This window comes from Hemicordylus capensis, chromosome 4 (assembly GCF_027244095.1).
Source record: "Hemicordylus capensis ecotype Gifberg chromosome 4, rHemCap1.1.pri, whole genome shotgun sequence".
Lineage (NCBI taxonomy): Eukaryota > Metazoa > Chordata > Lepidosauria > Squamata > Cordylidae > Hemicordylus > Hemicordylus capensis.
The window spans coordinates 227110991-227138255 of record NC_069660.1 but is presented as its reverse complement, the minus strand read 5'-3'; the positions used below and the strand labels follow the sequence as shown (position 1 = coordinate 227138255).

Below are 27265 nucleotides of genomic sequence, written 5' to 3'. Positions count from 1 at the left end.
ATACTAGAGGAGCACGTGACCAGTGTAGCCCAGCGCTCGCGAGACATCCGGGTTCTGAGTAGACTAGATTCTATTTCCCCCTTCCTTCCCCCCCCGCCGCTACGCGTCACGGCGGCGCCGGTAGGAGACACGGGAATCGTGCTGCCGCTGGGTGGGAGGAGGGGAGGAGCGAGCAGCAGCCGGCCGGGAAGAGTCCGGGTGAGTCCCCCTTTACCCCCCGCCAGTCACGTCACGGCACGGCAGCGCGGGAAGGAGACGTAGGAGCCGCGCTGCCGCTGGGTGGGAGAAGGGGTGGAGCGAGCGGGAGCCGGCGCGACTGGCGGCCCCGGAAGACCAGACGGGTGCGCTGCAGCACGGGGCACCGCCGCTGCTCGCCCGCGTGAAAGTTTGCCGCTCACTTACCCTGAATGTCAGGGCGCCCCCAAGCGCCCGAGTGTCCTCTCTCTGCGTGGCGCTTGGCGGCTCCCCAGTTGCATGTTAGGATTCACGAGCGGTGGTCCAGGCTACTGCTGCAGAGTCCAAGGGAGAAAGGGTCTCTGTGGTGCTGGAGGGACGTACTTGCCGGACTCTAGCGCAAGAGGTACTGTACTTCTCTTAATAACCCCTAACACGGACTTCGCCTTTTGACATGGGGCTCCGAGTTGACACGAGGCTACCCGCCACGACCCCAAGGGCTCTCTTCTGGTTAGTCCCCGCCAGTTCAGAGCCAACCAGTGTGTCTATCGAAAGTTAGCAGATCTTTGAAGCTTTGCCTCGCTGCTTTACCTGTACGTTGAGCGGTAGTTCTCGTTTGTTGCCCATTCACATGGTTTGGGTAGGTACTTTTGCAGCACTTTGCTGTTGTCTTGGGTTTTCACCATACCGAAAAATAAGGTGTCGTCTGCTTTCTCCTGACTTCAGATCATGATGTGTTAAATAGCCCTGATCTCAGTCCTGATTCTTGTGGGATCCTACTGCTTCTTCTCATAGTGCAAACTGTCCTTTTATTTCTACCCTTCTATTCTTGTCTTTAATCAGTTCCTAGTCTATTGCTTTAGGGGAGCAACTACAAGAGAGAGGGCATGCCCTCACTTCTTGCCTTTGGGCTTCTTGGAGGCATGTGGTGGGCCATTGTGGGAAACAGGATGCTGGACTAGATAGATAGGCCTTGGGCCTGATCCAGCAGGGCTCTTATTATGTTCTTCTGGTTATCCTATAACCATTTTTGTAGCCCAGGACTTCCATGTTCTTCAGGGGCTTTTGGTGAGGAATGTTGTCAACAGTTTTTCTTCAAAGTATAATGTCTAAATGTTATCACTGTCTTTTTCAATGAACTCCAAAAGGTTGGCTAGGAAGGGTTTCCTTTGTAGAAGCTATGCTGATTCTCCCTCTGCATGGTTTGTTCTTCCACCAATTTAATGGAATATCTGAGGCTACTTATTTATTTATAGAGGCTCACATGTTGTGCAGCATTACATGGTAGGTTCTGATTGGCCCATGCTGCTGCAGGCATTTATGGAAGGGCTGGCAATCTTGTGCAAGAGTGCAGATACTTAAAGAAGCTTGTCAGCATTTTGGGGGCACTAGTTACATTGGAAACAATATAAGATGTGCTCCTGAAGTGCTAGTATGCAACTTTAAGCATTTGTGCTCCTACATAAGACTGAAGGTAGACTGTAGATGCCCGCAGCAGGCCAACCAGAAATATCCGTGTAACACTGTGCAGCAGGTGGGCTAGTATTTTTGCCCACCTTAAAGCAAAGCTGTGCAGAGCAGCAAGCAATGTTAAAATGAACCATAACAACGAATAAAATGATATAAAATATACAAAAAATTGCATCAAAGCAAGCCACACTAACAGCAATGACTGAAAGCCAATAAAACACAGGCTTGGACTAATGGAAAAACCTTTCAGCTTGTGCTGTAATGAATACAGGGTTGATACCAGGCATTCCTTTTCGGGGAATGCATTCCAAAAACAGGGTACCACCACAGAAAGTACCATCTCACAAATCTCAATCTGTTACATTTGTGGTGGGGTGAGACCCAGAACAGAGCTTTAGAGGTAGGATAGTGTGGAAGGAGCAGTTTTTGAAGTACTCGATCCTAAATTGACCCTTGTCCAACATGGCTTGTCCGATCTAGCAGGGAGGTTGTTGTAAACAGCCTGGTGGAAATCATAAATACTTCTCTGAGGGAGGGCAGGATGCCTCCTTGTCTTAAGGAGACAATCATTAGACCTCTTCTAAAGAAGCCTGCATTAGATCCCTCAGAGTTGAGCAATTATAGGCCTGTTTCCAACCTCCCATGGCTGGGCAAGGTAATTGAGAGGGTGGTGGCCTCTCGGCTCCAGGCGGTCTTGGAGGAAACTGATTATCTAGACCAGGCATCCCCAAACTGCGCCCCTCCAGATGTTGCTGAACTACAACTTCCAGCATACGCAGCCACAAAAAATTGTGTCTAGGGATGCTGGGAGTTGTAGTTCAGCAACATCTGGAGGGCCGCAGTTTGGGGATGCCTGATCTAGACCCATTTCAAACTGGTTTTTGGGTAGGCTATGGGGTGGAGACTGCTTTGGTCGGCCTGATGGATGATCTTCAATTGGGAATTGACAGAGGAAGTGTGACTCTGTGGGATCTTCTGGATCTCTCTGCGACTTTCGATACTATCAACCATAGTATCCTTCTGGAATGTCTGAGGGGGTTGGGGGTAGGAGGCACTGTTCTACGGTGGTTTTGCTCCTACCTCTCAGATAGATTCGAGATGGTGTCAATTGGAGACTGTTGCTCTTCAAAATCTGAGCTTAAGTATGGTGTTCCTCAAGACTCCATACTCTCTCCAATGCTTTTTAACATCTACATGAAACTGCTGGGAGAGATCATCAGGGGATTTGGAGCTGGGTGTTACCAGTAAGCTGATGACACCCAGATCTACTTCTCCATGTCAGCTTCTTCAGGAGCTGGCATATCCTCCCTAAATGCCTGCCTGGAAGCAGTAATGGGCTGGATGAGGGAGAATAAACTGAAGCTGCATCCAGATAAGATGGAGGTACTTATTGTGCAGGGTCAGAACTCTAGAGACAATTTTGATCTGCCTGTTCTAGATGGGGTCACACTTCCCCAAAAGTAACAGGTCTGCAATCTGGGAGTACTTCTGGATTCACACTTCTCCCTGGTTTCTCAGGTTGAGGCGGTGGCCAGAGGTGCTTTCTATCAGCTCTGGCTGATACGTCAGCTGCACCCGTTTCTTGAGATCAATGACCTCAAAACTGTGGAACATCTGTTGGCAACCTCCAGACTTGACTTTTGTAATGCGCTCTACGTGGGGCTACCTTTGTACGTAGTCTGGAAACTTCAATTGTTTCAGAACGCGGCAGCCTGGTTAGTCTCTGGGTCATCCCGGAGAGTCCATGTTATTCCTTTACTGATGGAGTTACACTGGCTGCCAATAGGTTTCCGGACAAAATACAAAGTGCTAGTTATAACTTATAAAGCCCTAAATGGCTTAGGCCCTGGGTATCTAAGAGAGCGTCTTCTTCATTATGAGCCCCACCGCCCATTGAGGTCATCTGGGGAGGTCCGTCTCCAGTTGCTGCCGACCCGTCTCCAGTTGCCGCCGACCCATTTGGTGGCTACACAGAGACTCGCCTTCTAGGTCGCTGCCCCGAGATTGTGGAATGCGCTCCCTGCTGAGATACGATCCTCATCTCTGGCAATCTTCAAAAAACACCTGAAAACCCATCTTTTCACCCAAGCTTTCTTAGCTTCCTAAATTCGGGGTTTTTAAATATTTGGTCTATTTTAAAATTCAAAACCTGATTTCGGGGTTTTTAATCACTGTAGTTGTTTAATTGTTGTTTTAAAATGTTTTTAAATTGTTAATTATTTTGTTTTTAAATTTGTTTTAGCTCTTTACTGTTTTAGTGGTTTGTTTTAATTGGAAACCGCCCTGAGCCATTTTGGAAGGACGGTATACAAATCAAATAAATAAATAAATAAAACTCTATTTTAAAAGTCAAGAGTAGCATCTTGAATTGGAATTAGCATCCAGAAATGAACTGAGAGCTAGTGAATTTGTTTTGACACTGGGGAGATATGCTTGGTCCTATTTATTACCAAATGCTGCAGCTAGGTTATTAACTTGAGTTTTCAAACTGTCTTCAAGGACAGTCCCACATTTAGTGTCTTGCAGAAATCCAACCATGATGTTACCAGAATATGGATAACTGTAGCTAGACTGTTACTTTCCAGGAAAGGTTGCATTTGGTATACTAGCTGAAGCGCATAAGGTATTTTGTGCCACTGAGGTCACTTGGGCCTGCACTGAAATGGCTGGATCTACAAGCACCCCTGACTGCAAAACTGATCTTTCCAGGGGAGTGTGACACCATCCAAAATAAAGCAAACATTTAAACTTGGCACAGATGTACCACTTACTCATAGTTTGCTCCATCTATGCTGAGAAATATTTAATAGCAAATGTATATTCAGCTAATAGATCTTTGTGAATTCTCTCTCATATTTGCTTGGTTAGGTATCAGGCTGTTATCTAATTGGAAAAGAAAACAGGTAATTCTACTTTTTACACTTTTAAATAACCACACATTCATGTTTTCTGGCAGCCAGACTAATACTGCACTGATGTTTCAGGGTTTTCTGTTGTATGGGGGGTGTGTGACTTCCAATGATTCCCCCCCCCCCCCGCGGCTGCTTGTACCTCCTGAAACAAGTCCTCAAGAGTAGGGATACCCTTGAAGAGAGAGTTGCTGGAGACACAGCCTGTTGCAGAGGGAAAGGGAGATAGCTGAAAACTCCCCCTTGTTCAACAGAATCCCCTGAAGTGTTGTCGCAGGGATAGTCTGTATGTTGGCCTTTGTTATACAATTGTACACTTCCTTGCTGATGTACACCAGATTTGTACCTGACACTAGGGATGTGCACGGTCCGGAGCAGTCTGGACCGGCACCGAAGGGGGGCCTTTCTTTAAGGGTGGGGAGGGCTTGCTTACCCCTCCCGCCTCTTTGCCCCCTCCAGCGCCCGTATTTAACAGACTAATGGGGCGCTGGAAACCAGCCGCCACCGCCCCCCCCCGCCGCGAGCAGATTTACCCCCAAAACTACCAATACCCCTGCCACCGCCGTCGCCCGCCAGCCCTCCCTACCTCCCTCCCAGCTGCCCGCCCGCCCGCCCGAGTCCTCACCCGATGCTTTAGTAAAAAACTAGAGGAGCTACCGGACAGAGCTCCTCTCGCTAGGAAGGCCTGCTGCATACTGAAGGCGCTTTGCGCGCACGCGCATGCGCGCACCGCAAAGGACGCCGATCGCCAGAGGCCCGGTCTACCCGCTGGGAAAAGGCCAGGTAGACCGGGCCTCCGGTGATCGGTGTCCTTTGTGACGCGTGCATGCGTGCGCGCGCAAAGCGCCTTCAGTATGCAGCAGGCCTTCCTAGCGAGAGGAGCGAGGTGAGGACTCGGGCAGGCGGGCAGCTGGGAGGGAGGGAGGGAGGGAGGGCTGGCGGGTGACGGCGGCGGCAGGGGTATTGGTAGTTCTGGGGGTAAATCTGCTCGCGGCGGAGGGGGCGGCGGCGGGGCGGCTGGTTTCCAGCGCCCCGTTAGTCTGTTAAATACGGGCGCTGGAGGGGGCAAAGAGGCGGGAGGGGTAAGCAAGCCCTCCCACCCTTAAAGCAATGCCTCCCCACCCGGACCCGAACCAGCAAGGGCCAAACCGGTCCGGCAGTTCGGCCATTCTTTAGAATGGCCGCCAGACCGGTTCGGACTCACCGCTACCTGACACAGGCTGACATACTGTGCAGAGGTTGATTGGTCCAAGAGAGAGGCATGCACACTGCTCGTGAGCCACTCTGCAGCATGCCTGCGCTACTTGTGGAGGCAGGGCTGCTCCATGCTAAGCACTGCACATGTGCTGTTGTGACACTTCTCTAATTATTTCCGATGGGACTAATGTTGCAACTCTTCTTCACAATGCTTGGTAGGCACGGAGCAGCCTGGCAAGCAGTGGAGGTGTGCTCTAGAGTGTCTCACAAGCAGTGCTTGCAGCTCTGCCTTTGACCTACAGATCTCTGCATGGTATGTCAGCCAATGGGAATCAGTTATTCAGCTGTTCATATCTAGTAAGTGTATTATAGTTCTATTTATATTTCAGTTTTCAGTTTTAAAAAGTTCACAAAGTGCTTTCCATAGCAATCAAATGAGAAACTGGTTCTCTGTCCTTAGGGGCCTCACAATCTAAAAAGAAATGCGAGGGAGACAACAGCAAATGCCCCTGGGGGTTGTCCTTCTGCTAAATATGAGTTGCCACTCTTTGCCCAGCGATTGGGGGTTGGAATGTCTAAGTCTTCCCTCTGGAGAAGGCTGGTTCAAAACACTTGTCTCAGGGCTACTTCATTGATTACATGTTCCCTACATGAAGATAATGGTATAAACTAGGCCTGCATAACATAAGGCCTTAGGGCTAGATTTGGGCTTTTTTGATGGCCCTTAAGAAGGAACATCTTGTAGTAGCTGTAGGAGCCATGGAAGTTCTTAACCTCTTCTGCTGATGAGCAACAGTGGCTCAATGATGTGGACTCCTTGACACCAGGTCCCCCCTATTCACCTTGTGGGGCCCAGCTCTTGGGCCAGAGCCCACTAACACCATCCCTTAACCCCTGTTTCACCCCCTGCTTACCCTCTTGCTTGCCTTCCTGCACTCTTCCCACCTGCTGTTGTGTCAGTACCAGGGACTCTCTTGCCTGTCCTGATGCTTTGTAGCTTACTGCCACTGCTTTCTTTCTAGCGGCAAGTTTGTATGGCTTAAGCATCCTCTGGGATGCTTGAACAGAAGACTGGAAGCCAAAAACCGTGTGCTGCTGGGGAGGCAGCAGTGGTGGCAACAGAGTGGAGGTTTTTGAGAAGGAACACCGCTTTCCTGGCAGCAGGCGCCTTTTGAATGTGCTTCTTTCCAAGGTGCACCTGTCCACCCCCCCACCCCCCCGCAACCCACCCCCCGGGTTGCGAAGCTCATTTCTATTAAAAGGCAGATGAACATCCCTCTGCCTGGGTTAGGATGAAACTTTGTGCTGCAAATGCAAAAGGGAGTTCTGCTCATGAGCATGAATGCACATCTTCCTCTGGGTGGTGCTTTTGCTGTGGGAACATGGGTGCTGCTTACTCACTCATCTGTCCATTGCTGCTTGAGGTATCCGTGGCAGTAGACCAAGCGAGTGAGTCAGTTGCCACTGCTTGAGCATCATCAGCTGCAATGGATGGAGTAGGTTGGAACGGCAGTAGGAGCATCTTGAAGTGGGCACAGGTAGAGTGCATCCGAGAAAGGCAAATGGTAACTCGTTCAGTCAGTTCCTCCTTCTCTGAGGAGGACCATCCACTGTCCTTTACAGACACTGCCTTACAGCATGTGTTTAATCAGAACTCATCTCCAAGTAAACATATCTAGGATTGCAGCCTGAAAGCAAGAGTGATTTAGGGAGAGGAGAGGACTTGCCATTGGTTCAGGGCTGGCATGCACTCCAGGTGCCCCACTGACTGAGCATTACCTCTGGTGGGTTGCTGACTGAACAGGGAGAAGGCCTATTTTCTGGCTCCTGTCCTTTGATGGTAGAGGAAGGGGGAATCCACAAGCAACTAATAATTGCTTTCATTAATATTTTTTAATTCTAAGTGTAATAATTGATGTTTAAAATTCACCTCAGCCCCTGCACACGAAGTCATGATTGGTTCTGGTCCACAGGAGCAATTGTGTTGTGTACCCCTGGTGTAGGAAAACCATGCATGCAGCTAATTTAACGTGCTCATTCTGGCTATTCTTAATCTAAGATAATATTTTGTATAGATTCTTAAAATGTATTTTATAAATACTGTTCAATATCTTCCAGGTTTTTTTGTCTCATTTCTACCCACCCCCCTTACTGCTATCATTAAAGCAGGGACCATTCTTGCACTAACTTACGGTATGTCCAGAGTCTTCATTTTAAATTATTTAAGCTTAAGGCTTGAAGCTGACAAGTTAATGAAGATGTTTCCTTAGACATGCAATGCTGCGTTGTTTTGAATTTATATCCCTGAGTTTAATGAATAGTGTTGCAGTTATCCTTTTCTTAGATCATGTGGTGTTCATATTACATCTCTTCCTGAAGAGCAAACGGACAATTTGGCAATCCAGTTTTAATGGAGGTACAGAGCCACCTAATGGTGCAGCAGGGAAATGACTTGATTAGCTAGCCAGAGGTTGCCAGTTTGAATCCCCACTGAGGTTTTCCAGTCTATGTGAAACACAGCAGCGTTTCTCTTGCAAGCAGTGTTCCCTCTAATAGGGATTTCCAGATGTTGTTGACTACAACTCCCAGAATCCTCAGCTGCAATGGCTTGCTTGGGGATTCTGGGGGTTATAGTCGGCATCTGGGAATCCCTGTTAGAGGGAACACTGCTTGCAAGGGGTGATTCATAGTTGCTTTCCCAACTCCCTAGGATATCTCAACTCACCCCAAGTTAGCAGACTGGCAACTGCTAGTTTAGGATACACTGCGTCTGCTTTGCACCAGAAGCTTCCCTGACCTTGGTCCCCTCCCTGCAACAAAAGGCCTTTGCCACCTTCCACATGAAGGAGATCAGCAACTTTGCTATCCTTGTTCTCCAGCTTCACAGACCATTCTAGAATAGGTATACGATTGTGACTCTGTCTTTCTCTTTGTCTATCATCCAGTGTTCCCTCTAACAGGGATTCCCAGATGTTGTTGACTACAACTCCCAGAATCCCCAGTTGCAATGGCTTTTGCTTGGGGATTCTGGGAGTTGTAGTAAACATCTGGGAATCCCTGTTAGAGGGAACACTGCTATCATCCTTCATGTCTCTCCTCCATTCCTCTGTGCTAGGATCCTCTCAAGTTTGTATCTGTTGGAATCCAATACTGTTTTTATGGACCAACATCCTGTAGTCGGGAACTCTTATCTTGGTCCTCCGGGAGACAGCCAACTACTGTTTTTGTCTTTTAAATTTCTGTACTTAGTATTTTGTTCTTTAGTATTTAGTAGAACCTGTGTTCTGGTTTTCAAGAAACCTGCCTTTGCTCTTTTGCACCCTTCTGGGTACTCTGTCGTTGACATTGTCTTTATCTGTAGCCAGCTTTCTGGCTACCTTATTTAAAAACATGGCTGTTTGCACCTAATTCAAGCTAATTTCTTGACTTGACGAAGCATAGTCACAACAAGGCATGGTAGCAACCTTGTATCTGAGCAGATGTGGTAACAGCACTGTGTTTTAACCAGGTTGAGGTAGATCACAGGTTTATGATAATCTGGAAATGAAGCATGTAACAAAATAAGGGAAGAGACTTCATTTTCCTTAAAGCAATAAGCACCTAAATATTCTGGACCTGTTTCAGTCTAGTTTCTGACCTGATTTTGGCTAGTTGATCTGAATGATCTGTTTTGGGAGATGTACAAGGAACATCATCCTTGTTGGTTCTTTTGCATTTTTTAGCAATTTTCAATGCACTGAGAATTGTATCAGTCTCTAGAGTGCTTTGTTGAGATGGGACTTGGAGGAACTGGTGTGTGGTGGCTCCAGGCTTTCCTAGAAGGCAGGCCTTGGAAGCTAGTGCTCACTGACCATTACCAGCCCTGTGGCTTTTGTGATATGAAGTACCACAGGAATCCGAATTATCTAGGAAGCTTTGGTATCACAGTATCGAAGACATACAGTTTTATTTATCCTGGATAGTAGTTATCTTGTACTAGATCTTACCTTTGAAGTCTGCCTATGTTGGGGACAGAGAATTCAGGCAATTACCACTACCACACGCCTCTGAGGCTTAAACATGTATGTCATGTAGATGTATGAAAATACATTTTAAACAGTTCACTAAATAAATCCTCTGAGAAGTAGGGATTTATTTGATAGGGAAAATCTCCTGAGAAGCAGCTACAACATAGAGGCCTTTGCTTCTAAAGGGAATGCTGATACCAACAATTTGAAGATTATGATACCTGAAAGAAGGTGTAGAACTGCCGACTCTTAAAGTGAAAAAAACGACCCTGGTCCTTGGGTGAGGTCTGGGGATACAACCTAGATTCGGCTGTGGGGATGGAGCCAGTATGGGTGTAGGTATATGTATTTATTTCTGGCATTTATATGTTGCTTTTCAAGCAAAACTCCCAAAGTGGTTTACATGGAAGCATTACAGCATCAGTAAAATCATATATAGCAAGTGACAAAAAGATAGCGAGCCAGATCTTTACATATGCTTTTAATTTAGGTCTGAGAGGGCAAGCTCTTGATGGTGGCAGTTGGAAGAGACAGCACCACCTCAGCAGGAAAATAGTTTTGGTGTGTCTGGAAGTGGAACCCATTGCCTGTCCATCCCCCTGTTTTTTTCTGGAACTGGCTCAAAAGCAGGAAAACCAAACAAAAGACTGGCCTTGAATAAGCAACAGTGGAAATTGTTGCATATTCTTCCATTGCTTGGTTCAGCCCATTCTTTCATCCCCTTCTTTCCCCATCTCCCCTGCCCCATTTGAATAAGAAAGTATACTTGCTTGAGAATAGCAACAGTTTTTTGTTTTTAAGAACTGAACCAGGTCCTTTTTTCTTCCTCAATCTTGTATAAAGAGAAGGAAGTGATATATTGCCCATTTAAATTTATTCAGAGTAGCAGTAGCATGCTGTTTCAATAAGAGAGATGATGGGGAGAGGAGACACGACAGAGCTGGGTTAGTGTTAGGGATGTGCAGGTGGGGAACCAGGTGGGGGTGGTTCTATGGTGGCAGGGGTGCATGTTAATCAGGGCGGCAGCGTACCTCCTTGACAGCCCTTTGCCCGGATACAACCGGAAGTATCTGATGTGGCTGTGCGGGCATTCACATGCGCCTGCAATGCTGGCATGCGCAGGCGTGTCAGATACTTCCGGTTGTATTTGGTCAATGGGGGCAACATTGGGAGGTATGCAGGGAGGTACGCTGCTGCCCTGATTAACTTTGGAAAAAAATGAGCGCCAGTGAGGGAAGAGCGGAGGGAGGGGTAAGTGCACCCTCCCCTGCTCTTAAAGCAGCACGCCTGCTGCCATTGAACTGGCCACCTTTTGAACCAGTTTGGAGGCCCATAAAGGGCTTCCAAACCGGTTCCGTGCACAGCCCTAGCTGGTGTCTGTGGACCTCACCTGTTCATTTGGGTACAGATGGAAGTGTGGAGGGTGCTGATTGCTTTCACTGACCTTGCTCTTTGACCCCCACACATCCAGGCGTAGCTTTCATATGGAATGAAATGAATGCATGTACACAACATAAGTATAGGTTCCTGATCTGGGGCCCTAAAAAATGTAGGCTCCTTGATAGTTTGTACAGGAGTTGCTCTATTTAAAATTCTGTGCAAATGTATAATTGAACATGGGGAGGTCAGGGTTAGGATCAGTTTGTGATCCCAGTCAGCTCCCCTTCTATGTGTTCATTTGTTCTTGAATGACTTCCTGAACAGGGCGACATAAAAATAGTCCTGCTGGACCAGGCCCAAGGGCTATCTAGTCCAGCATCCTGTTTCACACTGTGGCCCACCAGATGCCTCTTAGAAGCCCACAGGCAAGAGATAAGGGCATGCCCTCTCTCCTGATGTTGCTGCCCTGCAACTGGTATCTATAGGCATCTTGCCTCTTAGGCTGAAAGTGGCCTATAACCCTCAGACTAGTAGCCACTGATAGGCTTGTCCTCTATGAATTTATCTAAGCCCTTAAAGTAATCCAGGCTGGTGGTTGTCACCACATCAACCTGAGTAGAAGGTGTGGATAATTGTGTGTATCTGTGTGAATGAAATGAAAAAGGGGAAAGGGACTGGGGTGTGTAGGTGTGTGCAGTACACGTGATTACTAGCAGCAGACAAATAACACTTTTATTTTATTGTTTGTAGGAGTCCATTAGTACACTAATGGCAATTGTGCACTAGTACCTTAATTGAGTCAATAGTTTATATTTAAGATAATTAAATGTTGAAAGGTTTAAAAATGCCACCACTTCAGTTTTTTATTTGAAACTTGCTTCCTTGACTTGTCTTAAATGCACACGTTCTGTGTCCCTACAGTTAGCAACACTATTGAAAAAATTCAAATAGAAGATGACAGTTTGGTAACAAACCTCCCAGAATGCTGTTATCCTATGCATGAAAACTTTGAATACTTGGCAACTTTTTCAAGAGGATGAACACTATAGGATTGGCATTCATTTCTTATCTTTCTGCTGTAGAATTGTGGAATTTTAGATAAAAAGGAAATAGCACAATAGCTTTGAATACTTATTTTTCTAAGTCGTGCTGTTTTGCGTTCAAGATGGAGAATGGCTTCCTTTAGAGTTAGAACTACAGCAGAATTGGTGCTGTTGCTGAAAATGATGTCTAATTATTTCCCCCTCTTTCTCACTAACTAGTGAAAGTTGCAATGTGAGTTTTCCTGTTCTTTGTCATTGTTTAGGTGGGGAAAATTGTGGTGCATAAATATCACATCACATGGTGACTTTTACTAGATGCTCTGAGAGATGGGAGAAACAGTACATGGGGATATTATTTTCAGTGGCAGTTCTGTCTTGTAACATCTATTTTTACCCTGTGTTTTGACTTGGCTTTGTTGATGAGGAAGAGGAAGTATGAGCGCTAGTGGGCAGCTCCAAGCACCTTGGGTCAAGCCCAGCTACAGGGGCCTTAATTGGTTAACCCAAGATGTACCTGGCAGAATGTGTGCAACAGGGCTGGAAAGAGGCAATTTGGATTAAGGATGATTTGACTTAATTGAGCTTGCTGTGAATCAACTAAGACTGTTGTTTTTGCTTTGGCACCCCTCTGATGCATATTCAGGCTATACATCTGTACAGGTAGTAACTGTTAGAAGGCAGGATGTGCTTCCATTCTCTCTCCTCCAAAGAATATTAATTATCTAAGGCTGCCCTGAATTTATTGTTCCTTGGGGAAGAGGAAGTACAAAACATTATCTTGAACTTGAGATTAGCCAGAGTAAATATGTGCAGGTTTATTTATTTATTATTTATTAAAACATTTTTATACCGCCCAAAACTTACGTCTCTGGGCGGTTTACAACAGAATAAAAAAAAGTAAAATTCGTTAAGACAAAAATGGTGGGGGGGCCCACACACATTACAACAATTTAAAAATTTTAAAATAATATTTTAAAACACCATTAAAACCATTAAAACCACATTCATTAAAAGCCTGGGTGAAGAAATGTGTTTTTAAAGACTTTTAAAAAGCTGTCAGAGATGGGGAGGCTCTTATTTAACTAGGGAGCGCATTCCAAAGCCTTGAGGCAGCAGTGGGGAAGGCCTGTCCCTGAGTGGCCACCAGACGAGCCGGTGGCAGCTGCAGACGGACCTCTCCAGCAGATCTCAGTGGGTGGAGGGGTTCATGCAGAAGAAGGCGTTCCCTTAAATACCAAGGATCAGAATTTTCTAAAGGAAGGCCCATCATCTCTTTCATTGTTCCACATATTTTGATCATTCTTTTTCAGGTTTTACAGTATATGAGCCATATTAAAGAAATTTCTGACAAGGGACCTCTGGAACAAAGCTGCATGAAAAGTGCATTTTATAAGAGAAATATATTGTACTGCTATGAAATTAAAGTCATTTCTTCTCCCACCCACACCCCTAATTGTAAACTTTAGTTATATGGTACATCTGTTCATGGTGAACTTCTGTAGCACAAAATTATGTATGTACAAGTGCTTCAACGTTAGCAAGTGCTGTCTGTGTGTAGTTCCATTAACTGCATGCAATCCCCCCGTGCTGGAGCTCAGCAGTATGGGTTGTGCACTGAGCATGCTTGAGAGACAAGACCAAAACACATGAGGCTAGTTTCCTACCGCCGGAAGGTGCTATTGCACCAGTTCTGATTCTGTCTTGCCTGAGTTAGCAGGGCTGTGAAAGCTCTTCAGAGGTTTTGGAAAAAAGACAGGCTAAATTTTAATTTTCCTTCTTTATACCTTATTTCTCTTCCGCCCTCTCCTTAGATTGTCCAAAGGTGGGAAGGGGGCTGTCTTAGCTTTTTAAATTTTAACCTAAATCCTAAATATGTTTTCCGTTCCTAATTTGACCGTTGGCAATTTTAAGTTTTGCTTTTGTTTTTCTTTATTCCTTATGGAGTGTGCTCAGGCAGAAGAGCTGCTGCGAGGATCTCTTTCAGAGGGCCTGTAGGTAGCTTTCAATTCCAGCTGTCCTTCACAAGAGCCCTCCAACCCTTGGGCGGATTTGGCCTCGCCTATGAAAACTGAAATTCCTTTAGTTGATCTGGTGCTTGCTGGGGTAGAAGTGGCTATTACATGCAAAAAAGCCATGGCGGGGGTGAGGATCAGACTGAACCAACTAAAAATAAATGAAAATTTCCTCCTGCCTCTGTGCTCCTTAGCGAGTGCCTCCTGATCAAAGCAACCTCCTGCCCCCCCCTTTTTTGAGGACCTGCAGCTGGCTGTAAACCAGAGCCCTCCAACCCCGCATATGAGCTAGGTCAGACTCACCTATACCGCTCCTGCTGCTATGGTAGATATGTTATGGCAGTGGTTCCGGCTCACACGAAAAAGCCACAAACGGACCAAACGCCGCATGGTACTGGCAGAGCCTCATTAGCAATAGCAATAGCACTTACATTTATATACCGCTTTATAGCCGGAGCTCTCTAAGCGGTTTACAATTATTTAGCATATTGCCCCCAACTTTCTGGGTACTCATTTTACCGACCTCGGAAGGATGGAAGGCTGAGTCAACCTTGAGCCCCTGGTCAGGATCAAACTTGTAACCTTCTGGTTACAGGGCGGCAGTTTTACCACTGCGCCACCAGGGGCTCATCCTTCAGTCCTTCTTGCTTCAGTGAGCATTTCTCTTTGGGGCATGTTGCCAGTGAAGTGGCGAGACTTGCTATCTCCCTAGTCTCTCGGTGGAGCAGGACACAGAAAAAATAACAATCATTGTTTTTTGGGCGGAATTATTGTCATCTAAGCAAATCACATAAGCAGCAATGGTGGTTGAGGGGGAACCAATTGATCCATGCCCCTCGTCCCCACAGCCAATCCAATCACTGGTGATTGCACTAGCTGGCCCCTTTGAGCCCACTAAGCCAGCAGCTCCCTAAGGGCGAGCCCCACCACAGGACCTTCCTGGTTACCCTGCTGGAAACCATTGTGGCAAACCTACTCGGCGCTGCCTGTAAGTAATGCCTCCCTCTCCCATTCAGGATCGATACCACCGTATTCCACCAGGCATGCCCAAATGGACCAAGATTCTAGGCCAGGGAGTGTCAGCATAATGTCCCCCCTTCCAACATGCCTCCTCCACTGCTCTCTCTCTCTCCTGCCACTTGCTTTCTTGCAGAACCCGATGCTCTGCTAGGCAACTGCCCTCCTTCTTCCCAGGCTACAGTTCTTGAGCAGAGTCCTTTCCCATTTTGGAGTGGGGTCATTTGGCACCCAGGAGTTTTGCTTTTAAACACAGAGGGCTTAACATTCCTCCCTTCTGAAGCATCTCTCTATTAGCTACCAAATACTCCTGTGTTGCACCCAAGGAGGGTGGGCTGATCCCTTGTGGGGGGCATGGTTTCTCCCTTGCTAGCAGGGTTGATGTTGGTTGCATGGAATGGGAGACTACAATTTAGCTCCTTAGTTGTTCCCGCCTGGTCCTTTGTTTCCCCTGCCTGTCCCTGCATTATGCCTGCATTATCCCCACTTCCTCCTATATCTCCTCAAAGCCTGCACATGAGTAGAGCTGGTCTTGTGATAAGGAAAGGAAAGATTGTGCTGTCGAGTCCGTGTTGACTACTGGTGACCACAGAGCCATGTGGTTTTCTTGGCAGAAATATAGGAGTGGTTTATCATTGCCTTCCTCCCGTGCAGTATGAGATGATGCCTTTGCTATTGTCACTGAAGTGAGCATCTGCCTCCAGCACCTTCCTATATTGCTGCTGCCTGATATAGGCGACTACAATATATATTTACTAGGCACAGTCTGGGAAGCACACCGGAGGGGATTCGAACTAACAGCCTCTTGCTCCCTAGGCAAGCTGCTTCCCTGCTGCGCCACTGCAGCTGATGGTCTTGTGATAGCTAGTATGAATTGTCTTCTTTGCTAAACAGGGTCTCTCTCCGCCCCCATGTGTGTTTGGATGTGAGTTCACATGTGAATGCTGCATAACGGGCTACAGCATCTGATCCTGAAGCTTCACAGTCTGCTCCTTGAACACAATCTTGTGGGATCCGATAAGCGGGTTATCTGAAGAGGAAGTAGTCCAACAGTACCTTTCCCCTCTCCTCCTACCCCTCCTATTTGAAATCTTCCTTAGCAAGCTAAGTAGGTGATTAATAATGTCTCTCCATTAAAAATGCACTGGTCTTGTGGTATGAGCTGGTCTTGTGGTAGCAAACATGAATTGCTCCCCTTGCTAAGCAGGCTTCCCCCAGGTTTGCATTTGGATGGGATACTACATTTGTAATAAGTCTGCTGCAGTTTTGTGTTTATATCAGGACTAATCAGATGTTTATTTCCTTCCTCCTCCATCACTGCTGCCACAGTCCTCTTCCTTACCCCTCTTTTGCAAGGTCCTGTTGGCAGCATGACAACAACCTGGCTCTACTAGGCCGGTTGGAAGTTAGCCTGGGAAGCATTACACACCTTTCCCAGAGGTTACTGCTCCCCTTACCATTCCCCGTGTTGATGCCTTTGAGCTCATAAACAACAACAAATACTTACATACCGCTTTTCAACAAAAGTTTTAAAAGCGGTTTACATAGAGAAATAATAAATAAGATCCCTGTCCCCAAAGGGCTCACAATAAAAAAAGAAACATAAGAGAGACACCAGCAACAGTCACTGAAGGTACTGTGCTGGTGGGTGGATAGGGCCAGTTATTCTCCCCCTGCTAAATAAAGAGAATCTCCAAAGGGCAATATCAGCCTGAGCCTCCAGGAGATAGAAAGTGCAACTCAATCCTTGGGATTGCCCATTAGGCATCCACTGCTGTTGTCAAGCAACCACCACTGACTCATTCGTGTGAGCCTCAATTCTGGTGTGTAGGAATTCACTTCTCTTGTTCCACCTGATAACTTCAAGCTTTGCCAAGGGATCACTATTTAGCAAAAGCAGCAGCACTAATGGTGGACTCTTGCAGCCTAAGACTGTATACAACCTGCCTCCAAGCCTTTAGCACCTGGAGTGGCGGTACACAGATCTATCTGGCTAATACTCTGGAAAGTCAGTGTAAAGTCCAAACTTGCACTTATGTCCTCTCCCTTTGCAGGTGTTAACATCTTTGAACCCAATCCTGGTAGAGACTGGAGATTTAAAAAATAAATACATAAATTAAAATAAAAGCCATATACCATCAGGAAAGTCAAGCAGTTATTTCTACTGGGGCACCAGGTTCAAGGAGTTGGGCCACTCCCTGTGGAAAGAATGCTACTGAAAGCTCCTAGAATACGAGATTCCCTCTCATTCATCCCAGTCCACAGCACAATAGAAAACAATGTCTCTGACCCAGTAGTAAGCAGACTCCTTGACTTTGACTCCACATGGATGCCCACCACCCAAGACCACTAGGTCATCAACACCATTCCCAGGCCTATTCCCTATACCTTATCGCCACTTACCCAGACCACTACATGGTACCCATGCTTCTAGAGCCAGACTAACATCTTTGGATGTTTCTACCCATCCATCACCTCCTACAGGCTTGGATAATTGAATCCCCCTGACAGAAATATGTTGAAGCATTTATTTTATCTTATTCATTGCCTTAAAAGGATGGCTCTTGGGAGGTTATTCTAGACCTCAAGAAAATCAACCAGTTCATCAGAAAGGGAAAATGTTCTGGACAGTCACCTCATGCCATATAGCAGGCTATCTGCTCAAATGTATTCATAGCATCAATGGACATCTCAGAGGCCTATTCCCAAATCACCATTTGTTCAGATCACGTGTGAGCCGGAACCACTGCCATAACATATCTGCCGTAGCAGCAGGAGCGGTTGCTGTCTGTATAGGTGAGTCTGACCTAGCTCATATGCGGGGTTGGAGGGCTCTGGTTTACAGCCAGCTGCAGGTCCTCAAAAAAGGGGGGGGGGGCAGGAGGTTGCTTTGATCAGGAGGCACTCGCTAAGGAGCACAGAGGCAGGAGGAAATTTTCATTTATTTTTAGTTGGTTCAGTCTGATCCTCACCCCCGCCATAGCTTTTTTTGCATGTAATAGCCACTTCTACCCCAGCAAGCACCAGATCAACTGAAGGAATTTCAGTTTTCATAGGCGAGGCCAAATCCGCCCAAGGGTTGGAGGGCTCTTGTGAAGGACAACTGGAATTGAAAGCTACCTACAGGCCCTCTGAAAGAGATCCTCGCAGCAGCTCTTCTGCAACACTTACTGATGAGCTCTAGTCACAGGGAAAAAGAACCCTTCATGGCAAGTCCAATGTTCCTTCTCCAACATTAAGGTGAGGCTGGCTTCCATATCTACGTATGAGAATCATGGGCATTATGGGAATAGGTTCCCCACAAATTGCTGGAATTTCTACAATGTGCTTAGGTCTGCATTGTAAGTCTACATTTGTTGCTGTATTTAAGACAACTGTTTTTGGTCTCCAAGAGTGCACTTGTCCAGAGAATTCTGAATATAACCTAGATTGTGGCACTAGATGTCAGCCTTGAAGAGTGTTCCATCATTAACAAGCAAGTGTATACAGTTCCTCAACCAAGAACAATTAATGTAGTTATGTCAGAAATTAATAACACCTGTCTTTCTCTTGCTTTACTGCTTTTTATTGCTACTCTGAGGAGAACCTGAATAGCTTTCTAGAATTCAGTGTGAGCTAAGTAAAATGGCTACCATGCTAGGCTTGGGGTTGAACTCAAGTCTCAGGTTAATCCTGGAACCACCAGGTAATTTGTCTCCTAATTCCCAGACTGTCCTGTGTAAATATCTTCTTTGAGGATGTTGCTGAAGTGCTCAGAACTATTTATGAAACTAGTGCTTGGCTAGGTCCAGTGCTAGTTAGTCTTGCAATCAGATACGTGAAAATGATAGTGATCCCTAAATTTACTGTTGCCTAGGGATGCCATATTGCAGCCTGGATCACCTACCCACCATTAGCAGTACCACTGCTTCAGGAGTTTGCAGCTACTGCACTTTGTACCCTGTTGCTTCCCAAATCTCTTGTTCTGCCTTTTGAAGACAAAATTAAAGGCTTACTGCCTTTGACAGATATGGAGAGGAAGGTAAGTGTTTGGGTCCTAGAAGAAACAAGTGGGAGCCACAGTGGTGGCGTGGTGTAGTGGTTAGAGTGCTGGACTAGGACCGGGGAGACCCGAGTTCAAATCCCCATTCAGCCATAAAACTAGCTGGGTGACTCTGGGCCAGTCACTTCTCTCTCAGCCTAACCTACTTCACAGGGTTGTTGTGAAAGAGAAACTCAAGTATGTAGTACACTGCTCTGGGCTCCTTGGAGGAAGAGCGGGATATAAATGTAAAATACTACTACTACTACTACTACTTCACTGTGAATTTTTAGATTGCAATCTGGGAGGCCCTCTGTGTAACACCATGTCAGCGTTCATGTTCTATTTCTCAGAATAGTTTGATTGTCCCATGAGCTGCTATCTCGATGACTGCAGTCATCATATGTATTCTCTTTCTCTGAAACCAGCAGTGCATTTGAGATAAATAATTTTAATACTTTTGATTTAAAATAGCTAATGTTTGGGGTATGTATTTCTTGGGTGTACAGACTGGTTTCATAGAGGACTGATAGGCATATATAAACGAATGCAGATGTATAAACTAATCCCTCCGTATTGAGGTTATAATAGGCCTATTTTCTTAACCAGTTTTTCTATATTTTGTTTGTGTGTGAGATAATCTTGCTTATAACTAAAATGGGTACTCCTAAATATGCATTATCAAAATGTAGAGGAAAGGCAGAGATATTTCTGACAAGGGCTTCTCTGGAATGAAGCTGCTCAAGGAATTTTGTTTTATAAAACAAGATCTTCAGCATTGTAATTTGTCTAAACCATCAGAATTGCCAAACGTGGGTAATTACATAATTTCACACTTTCCAGCGAAGTCAGGCCCTGATTAAGCAGTTGACAGCTTGTGAGAGTTTGTTCATTGACAGTGATGTCTGTATTCCCTAAATTTGTGATGATTGCAATCTGAGTTAAACCATTGAGATTCCAACCATTTACTTTGAATGAAACTCCTCTGACAAATGGGGAAAATTCTTGTGTGTGTGTGTGTGTGTGTGTGTGTGTAGACATTAGCACTTCAAATGCATATATACTTAGCTGTTCTACTTTTTTACTGATGCCAGGTCTTGTTATTGTCTTGGTTCTTCCTGTCTTTCATTGTACTTGATGTTCTTCATATTTATTTTGTTCGTTCTTTTTAGCTGTGCTTTCTTCCCTCCATCTTTCTTTTGCCCTTTTAAACAAAAGGATATGGAAATATTAACTCTTAATAGGAAGAAGGCTTTATTTAATTCTGTTGGGGTGCAACTAATCCAATTGCCAAATGGAACTGTAGCACAGCATGACTCTTAATTTTTAAGCAAAATGGAAACTTTGGATTCTGAATTCAAGCCAGTAAAATACTTGTGTGATATAATAGTGCTAACTGAACAATGGTGCACCTCTTAAAGTTGCGATTTTATGTTTAGCAGGTGGAGAGCAACAGGCCCTACCTCACGCCAGCACAGTGTCCCTCAGTGGCTGTTTCTGGGGGTTTACCTAACATTTTTCAGATTGTAAGCCCTTTGGAGATAGGGAACCATCCAATTAATTATTTCTCTTGCAATGTAAATTGCTTAGAAAACATTTGTTGAAATACAAATATTTATCATAGTAGTGTGTTTCTGTGATTCAGACCTGTAGTGGAATTACAGAGCAGTTTGGGACTGATAATTACTACTGGAAAACTGCTCATATTTTCTGTCTTCCAGCCATGTTAGTATGGTTGTAACTCTTGCAAACAGCCCTTCAACACCTTAAAGTCTAACTGGTTTATTTTGTATGAGTTTTTGTAGGCTATAGTGGTGTCTGAAGTAAACTGTTGCCTATGAAAGCTTATGCCATAATACATTTTAAAGTGCTTAGAGGTGCCACAGAACTCTTTCGTCACTTGTTTGGATAATCTTCACAATACATGTAGGTGAGAGTAATGTTAATGGAACTTCTCCGGGGTGATTGGTGAACATGTCTAAATGTGTTTGGGCTTTGTGTGGGGAATTAGCAAGCTGTGGTGGAGCAGTCCCATGTCAGAATAATTCATGTGCAAAGTTCTGATCCTAGGGAAATGAACTGACAGAGGTTGAAGTTCAAAATAAAGTAAGATTTTAATTTGGGTTCAGGGATACAGAGGAATAAAGAGTTGATTAAAGCAATAATACTACTAAAAATACATAACGAAGATTAACCAGATGACTGCAAAGAGGCAGTTTAGCTTGGTGTCCGAATTAAAATGAATTCCAGGCTGGCTAGAGAAAATAAGGCTTTAGAGAAACAGGTTTTTTGGATGTAAGAAAGAGTAAGGATAGGGAGAGCCCAGAGGGGCGCAGTGATTATCATACAACTTCATTGTTCCTTTAGTGGAGATTGGACTCTCGTGGCTCAGGAGCAACTGAAGGACCTCTTTCCTCAGGGATAGAACCAGGCGACAAAGAACCTAAATTGGATTTACCCTTGCCGTGGGTTAGGTGGCAAGGGTAAATCCAAAAGTTGTCTGTTCTTATGCATCCAGCTTCTTGTAGCAGCGAGGTAGGCAGGGTAGATTGAGCCAATCTGGAGGCTGGAAGCATGTATGGCATGATGAACAAGACACGGCCTGGTGTTATGGCAGGTGCCAAAGCTATTGCCCATACAGTGGGTGAATCCGCAGTGTAGGGACCAAATGAAGCATACTGGTTCAAGAAACCAGGCCAGTTATAACCCAAGATGGGCCCTGAGGCAAAATACCGGCTGCTGCTCCTTCCTAAGGAGGGAGATTCCGGTGGATCTCAAAAGGATCCATTTTCTTTGTTTGCTGTGCTTGAGTACAACACAATGTCATGAATAGTCAAGAACAACCTGAATGTAAGTGGACGTGTAAAGACGGTATCTGTTAGGTCGGAAGGACCCAGTAAACTAATCAATAATTTTAATGAGAGCACCTCTGAGTTCCTATTACCCACTTAGCTCCTTTGTGATGGGAAGGGAGTTGCGATCACAGTGCCTTATCTGACTTTTCCTACTGAAGTAATTAGCATTAGCTTGTTTGAGGCAACTGCAGAGGAGAAGTAAAGGGCCAATCTTGAAAGTGAAGTTAACTTTCAAGCTAACTCAGGTCTACCTAGACATTCCCTAATATAGGGAAAGGCGTGAGGCAATTTCCCTTTCAATTTGCTTGTCAGCTGTTGCATCTGGGGGCAACCATCCCTCTGCCTGCTGTGACCTATCCCCAATATGTCAACAACAGGGAGTCCATAATCCCATGAGACTCTTGAGAATGTCAAGAGTGGGAAATTCAAACCTGTAGTCCCAGATATAAGAGGCTTCTGGGAGCCTTCAGAATAGCAGTGCTGGCAACAGTAAGGTCAAAGTGAAACTTAGTTGACCTGAATAAGGCAAATCAGAGGAAACATAGGCAATATTTTAGTATTTATATCTAATAATAGATGAGCCCAGTGTACTACCAGAATACAGAAGTGGCATTTTAAATTACATTAAATTATAACTAAAAAATTTACCGTGTTAGGAATATTTTGACCAGTTCTGAGTGCTGCTCTTTAAAAAGGTTGATACATTAGAATGAGTTCAGATGAAGCCAGTGAAGAGGGCCAGGGGCTGGAAAAGATTATGTATGAGAAAAGATTGAAGGAACTGGATCAGCGGTCCCTCTTATTTCCCCCCCCCATCTTTGTGTGGAATGAGTTTTGTTCTGGGCAGCAGTATCAAGGCACTGTGTGTGCACATGGATTCAGAGTGGGGCCTTCCTCATTCAACCTGAGCGGGATCTAAAATTAACTGAGAAAACCTGTGAGCACGTGTACATGCCTTAGAGGGAACAGTGAACTAGATATGTTTAGGTTAGAGAACAGAAGATTGAGTGGGGACATGATCACACTCTTCGAATATCTGAGGGACTGTTGCACAGGAGAGGGTACTACTCTCTGCTGCCTCAGAGGGCAGGACTAAATCTAATGAGCTTGAGCTATAGGAGGTTGAACATCAGGATGAACTTCTTAATAGTAGTGTGTCCGAACCGGTCCGGCGACCATTCCAAAGAATGGCCGAACTGCTGGACCGGTCCGGCCCTGCCTGGTCCGGGTCCGGGTGGGGGGTATGCCTTTAAGGGCGGGAGGGCTTGCTTAGCCCTCACGCCTCCTTGCCCCCGCCAGCGCCCGTATTTTCCAGTCTAGGGGCGCTGGAAACCAGCCGCGCCTCCGCCGCTGCCGCGGCCGCGGCGAAAGAACTCCCAATGGTACTGCCAGCCCTCCCGCCCTCCCTCCCTCCCTCCCAGCTAGCTGCCCGCCCACCCGCTCACCCGCTAGGAAACGAGAGGAGCTCCGGCACAGAGCTCCTCTCGTTTGGAAGGCCTCCGGCATAATGGTGTTTTGCGCGCGCGCACATGCGCGCGCCGCAAGGCACACCGTTCGCCAGAGGCCCGGTCTACCCGCCGGGAAAGGGCCGGGTAGACCGGGCCTCCAATCGCCGGAGGCCCGGTCTACCCAGCGATCGGAGGCCCGGTCTACCCGGCCCTTTCCCGGCGGGTAGACCGGGCCTCCGGTGAACGGCGTGCTTTGTGGCGCGCGCACAAAACACCATTATGCCGGAGGCCTTCCAAACGAGAGGAGCTCTGTGCCGGAGCTCCTCTCGTTTCCTATCAGGTGAGCGGGCGGGCGGGCAGCTAGCTGGGAGGGAGGGAGGGCTGGCAGTACCATTGGGAGTTCTTTCGCCGCGGGGGGGCGGCTGGTTTCCAGCGCCCCTATACTGGAAAATACGGGCGCTGGCGGGGGCAAGGAGGCGGGAGGGCTAAGCAAGCCCTCCCCGCCCTAAAAACAAGGCCCCCCTTCGGTGCCGGTCCGGACTTCTCCAGACCGTGCACATCACTACTTCTTAAATGTTAAGAGCAGTTTGATGATGTAACCAATGACCTAAGTGTGTGTGGGCTCTTGCTCATTGGAAATCTTTAAGCCGAGGCTGGACAGCTGTCTGTTGGGCATGCTCTAACGCTTGATTTTCTGCATCAAGCAGGCGTTGAATTAGATAGTCTACACAGTCATCACTGCTTTGAGTGTAAAATTGCAGAAAAGCTGGACATAAACTTTCTCTTAAAAATAATACATCATAATAAAGGCTCCTCCAAACTCTGATTCTATGAATATGGCAGTGTGGCTCAGGGCTTGTTCTTGTAAAGAGATAAGTGAAATGTATATTGTAAAGAATCTGAGGAGTTATCTCTTCTATGTAGTTTACTATTGGGCTCTTTCAATGTAGAATTATTGGTTGAAGCATCATAAACTAGGGCAATTTATTGGAATACCTTATGCTGATGAATTGGTAGGAACTTTCTCCCTGGTGGCACAGGGAGGTATCTGCTTGTGCCATGTTCTTTGGCTTGTGCCAAAGTTCCACACATTTCAAAGTTCCAAACTTTGGCTTGTGCCAAAGTTCCACACATTTCTGGCATTGGGGCGCTTTTTCACCAAAACCAGAGCCTGTGCTGCTTCCTGGCAAAGCCCAGGAAGTATACAGTGTACTGTGCTTGATTGGCCAGCAAACTCGCCTGACCTGACCCCATAGAGAATCAGGGTGGATTTGATTTAAATCAAACTGATTTAAATCACGATTTAAATCACGATTTAAATCACTAGCAGGGTGGATAAAAATCAAAAAAATCCGATTTAAATCAAAAATCCGATTTAAATTAAAAAATTGGATATTTTTATTTAAATCGGATTTTTTTTTATTTAAATCAGATTTTTAGATTTTTATCCACCCTGCTAGTGATTTAAATCATGATTTAAATCATGATTTAAATCAGTTTGATTTAAATCAAATCAACCCTGCAGAGAATCTATGGGGCATTGCCAAGAGAAGGATGAGAGACATGAGACCAAACAATGCAGAAGAGCTGAAGGCCTCTAATGAAGCATCCTGGTCTTCCATAACACCTCATCAGTGCCACAGGCTGATAGCATCCATGCCACGCCGCATTGAGGCAGTAATTGCTGCAAAAGGGGCCCAAACCAAGTACTGAATACATATGCATGCTTATACTTTTCAGAGGTCCGATATTGTTCTATTCTACAATCCTTGTCTTCTTGGTTCCATGTAATATTCTCATTTTCTGGGATTGTGGATTTGGGGTTTTCATGAGCTGTACGCCATGATCATCACAAGTATAACAAATTAAGGCTTGACTTATCTCGCTTTGCATGTAATGCGTCTATCTCATATATCAGTTTCACCTTTTAATTTGCATTACTGAAATTAATGGACTTTTGCACAATATTCTAATTTTCCGAGTTTCACCTGTAATCTGGGAATGCAACCCAAGGAGCAATGCAGTGCAGAAGGATTCCCCCCCCCCCCACACACTAACTGTCTATTTACTGCTATCCTGCTTCATGGTACTTGGATGTACTGTATTCACACAAATATACCCCATTGAAATTAAAAAAAAAAGTTGTTTGCATCAATTGTGGTGATTTCCAGTAACATACAGGCACTTATTGCAGAGAGGTGTGGAAATGAAGGATTGATGTGTAGGCAATGGGGAGGTAAATGGGTGGTGGATTTCACAGAGGATGCATAGCAGTGGGTAGGGGGAGAATGGGGCGGGGGATGACACAACTTCCACTTTTTTCATATAAAAGCTCCCTCTCTTCATGGGGGACATACTTTGTGGATGGAACAACATGGGGAAAAACAGTCTCTGTACATAGCCCCTGGTGACTCTGATTTGTGTTAAATAGTTTCTCATAGAACAAACCTCTCTGTCTGGGAAATCTCAAATTTACTGCCTTCTAATAAGCCTTCACTTATACATAGCTTTTGAACTTTGAGGAGAAGTGAAATTCTTATGCAAGGATTTCCTGAAATTCAAGATACATGTCTGACTTCATGAAGTTTTTCCTCTACTTCATATCATGAATTCCATGGTCTCTTACCCCCAGGCTCCCCCACCACTATCATCAACAAATTATTTTCCTGTTAAGGACCATTCTGATTCGATCAGGCCTCACTTGAAATATTGTGTCTGGTTCTGGGCTCCACATTTTAAGGATATTAATAGACTATAATGCATTCTGAGGAAGGCAAAAAAGATGGTGAGGGTCTGTAAACCAGTTTCTATGAGGAACAGTTAAAGGAAGTTGATGTATTTTAGCCTGGGGAAAAGAAGTCCAAGGGGAAATATAATACCTACATGTAGGAGTAGAGTTGTTCTCTATTGCTTCTAGGGATGTGCGGAACTGGTTTGGTCCGGGGGTTTGTGGTCGAACCGAACCCCCCCCCAGTTCTGTCAGACCAGAACCGGACTGCTGGGTCCATGAACTTAAAAAAGAAATTAAATGTGAAGCAAGTACCTGTAGCTGTGTGGGGGTGGGGGTGTCCGCGCGGGTCCCCTCTCCCCCTGCTGGCCTTCCTCATCACTGCTGTGGCCGGGTAAGTGGAGCCTTTTTGGCCCTTTCGGGCCTCCATAAGAGCAAGCCTCATAGAGGGCATTTGCGCATGTGTGGCGGCCGCTTGCTCTTACGGAGGCCCGAAAGGGCCAAAAAGGCTTCACTTATCTGGCCGCGGCAGTGATGAGGAAGGCCGGCGGGGGGAGAGGGAACCCATGTGGACCCCTCCTCCGCTGCTACAGCAAGCCCCCCAAAGGGGCTACAGGTACTTGTTTCACGTTTAAATAAAAAAAAAAAGTTCACGGACTGGGGCGGGGTGGGGGGCTTTGATGGGGGCCAGACCGAACCGGGTCGGATGGTTCCGTGCACACACCTAGTTGCTTCTGAGGATAGGAATAGAACCTTAAAAGTTAAAGTTACAAAGAAACAGATTTAGGCTAGAAATGAGAGAGAATTTCCTAACGGTAAGTGCTACCAAGAGCTCTCTTTCACTAGACATTTTCAGATAAGAGGCTGAACAGGCATCTGTGAGGGCCTTAATTAGACTCTGTCAATATTTTCATACATGATTTGGAAGAGCAAGTAGAAGGGATGCTTATGAAATTTGCAGATTACATGAAGCTGGTGGTGGTTGTGGGGAGATAGCTAATGCT

General features: G+C 45.8%; 1 protein-coding gene across 3 annotated transcripts in view; it reads left to right on the top strand.

The window, feature by feature from the left end:
• The first annotated feature begins 95 nt into the window (after positions 1–95).
• The window catches only part of ZNF407 (zinc finger protein 407), a 684045-nt gene continuing 656875 nt past the window's right edge, over positions 96–27265 (top strand). Inside the window, exon 1 of one of the 3 annotated variants that reach the window (XM_053244891.1) lies at positions 96–198. Coding sequence is in view for 2 of the 3 variants with exons in the window: in XM_053244892.1 (XP_053100867.1) it covers positions 475–580 (106 nt within the window). In the remaining variant the exon portion in view is untranslated. Of the gene's footprint in view, positions 199–233; positions 581–27265 lie in introns of those variants that run through there. The other 2 variants (XM_053244892.1, XM_053244890.1) reach the window with 2 other exon arrangements.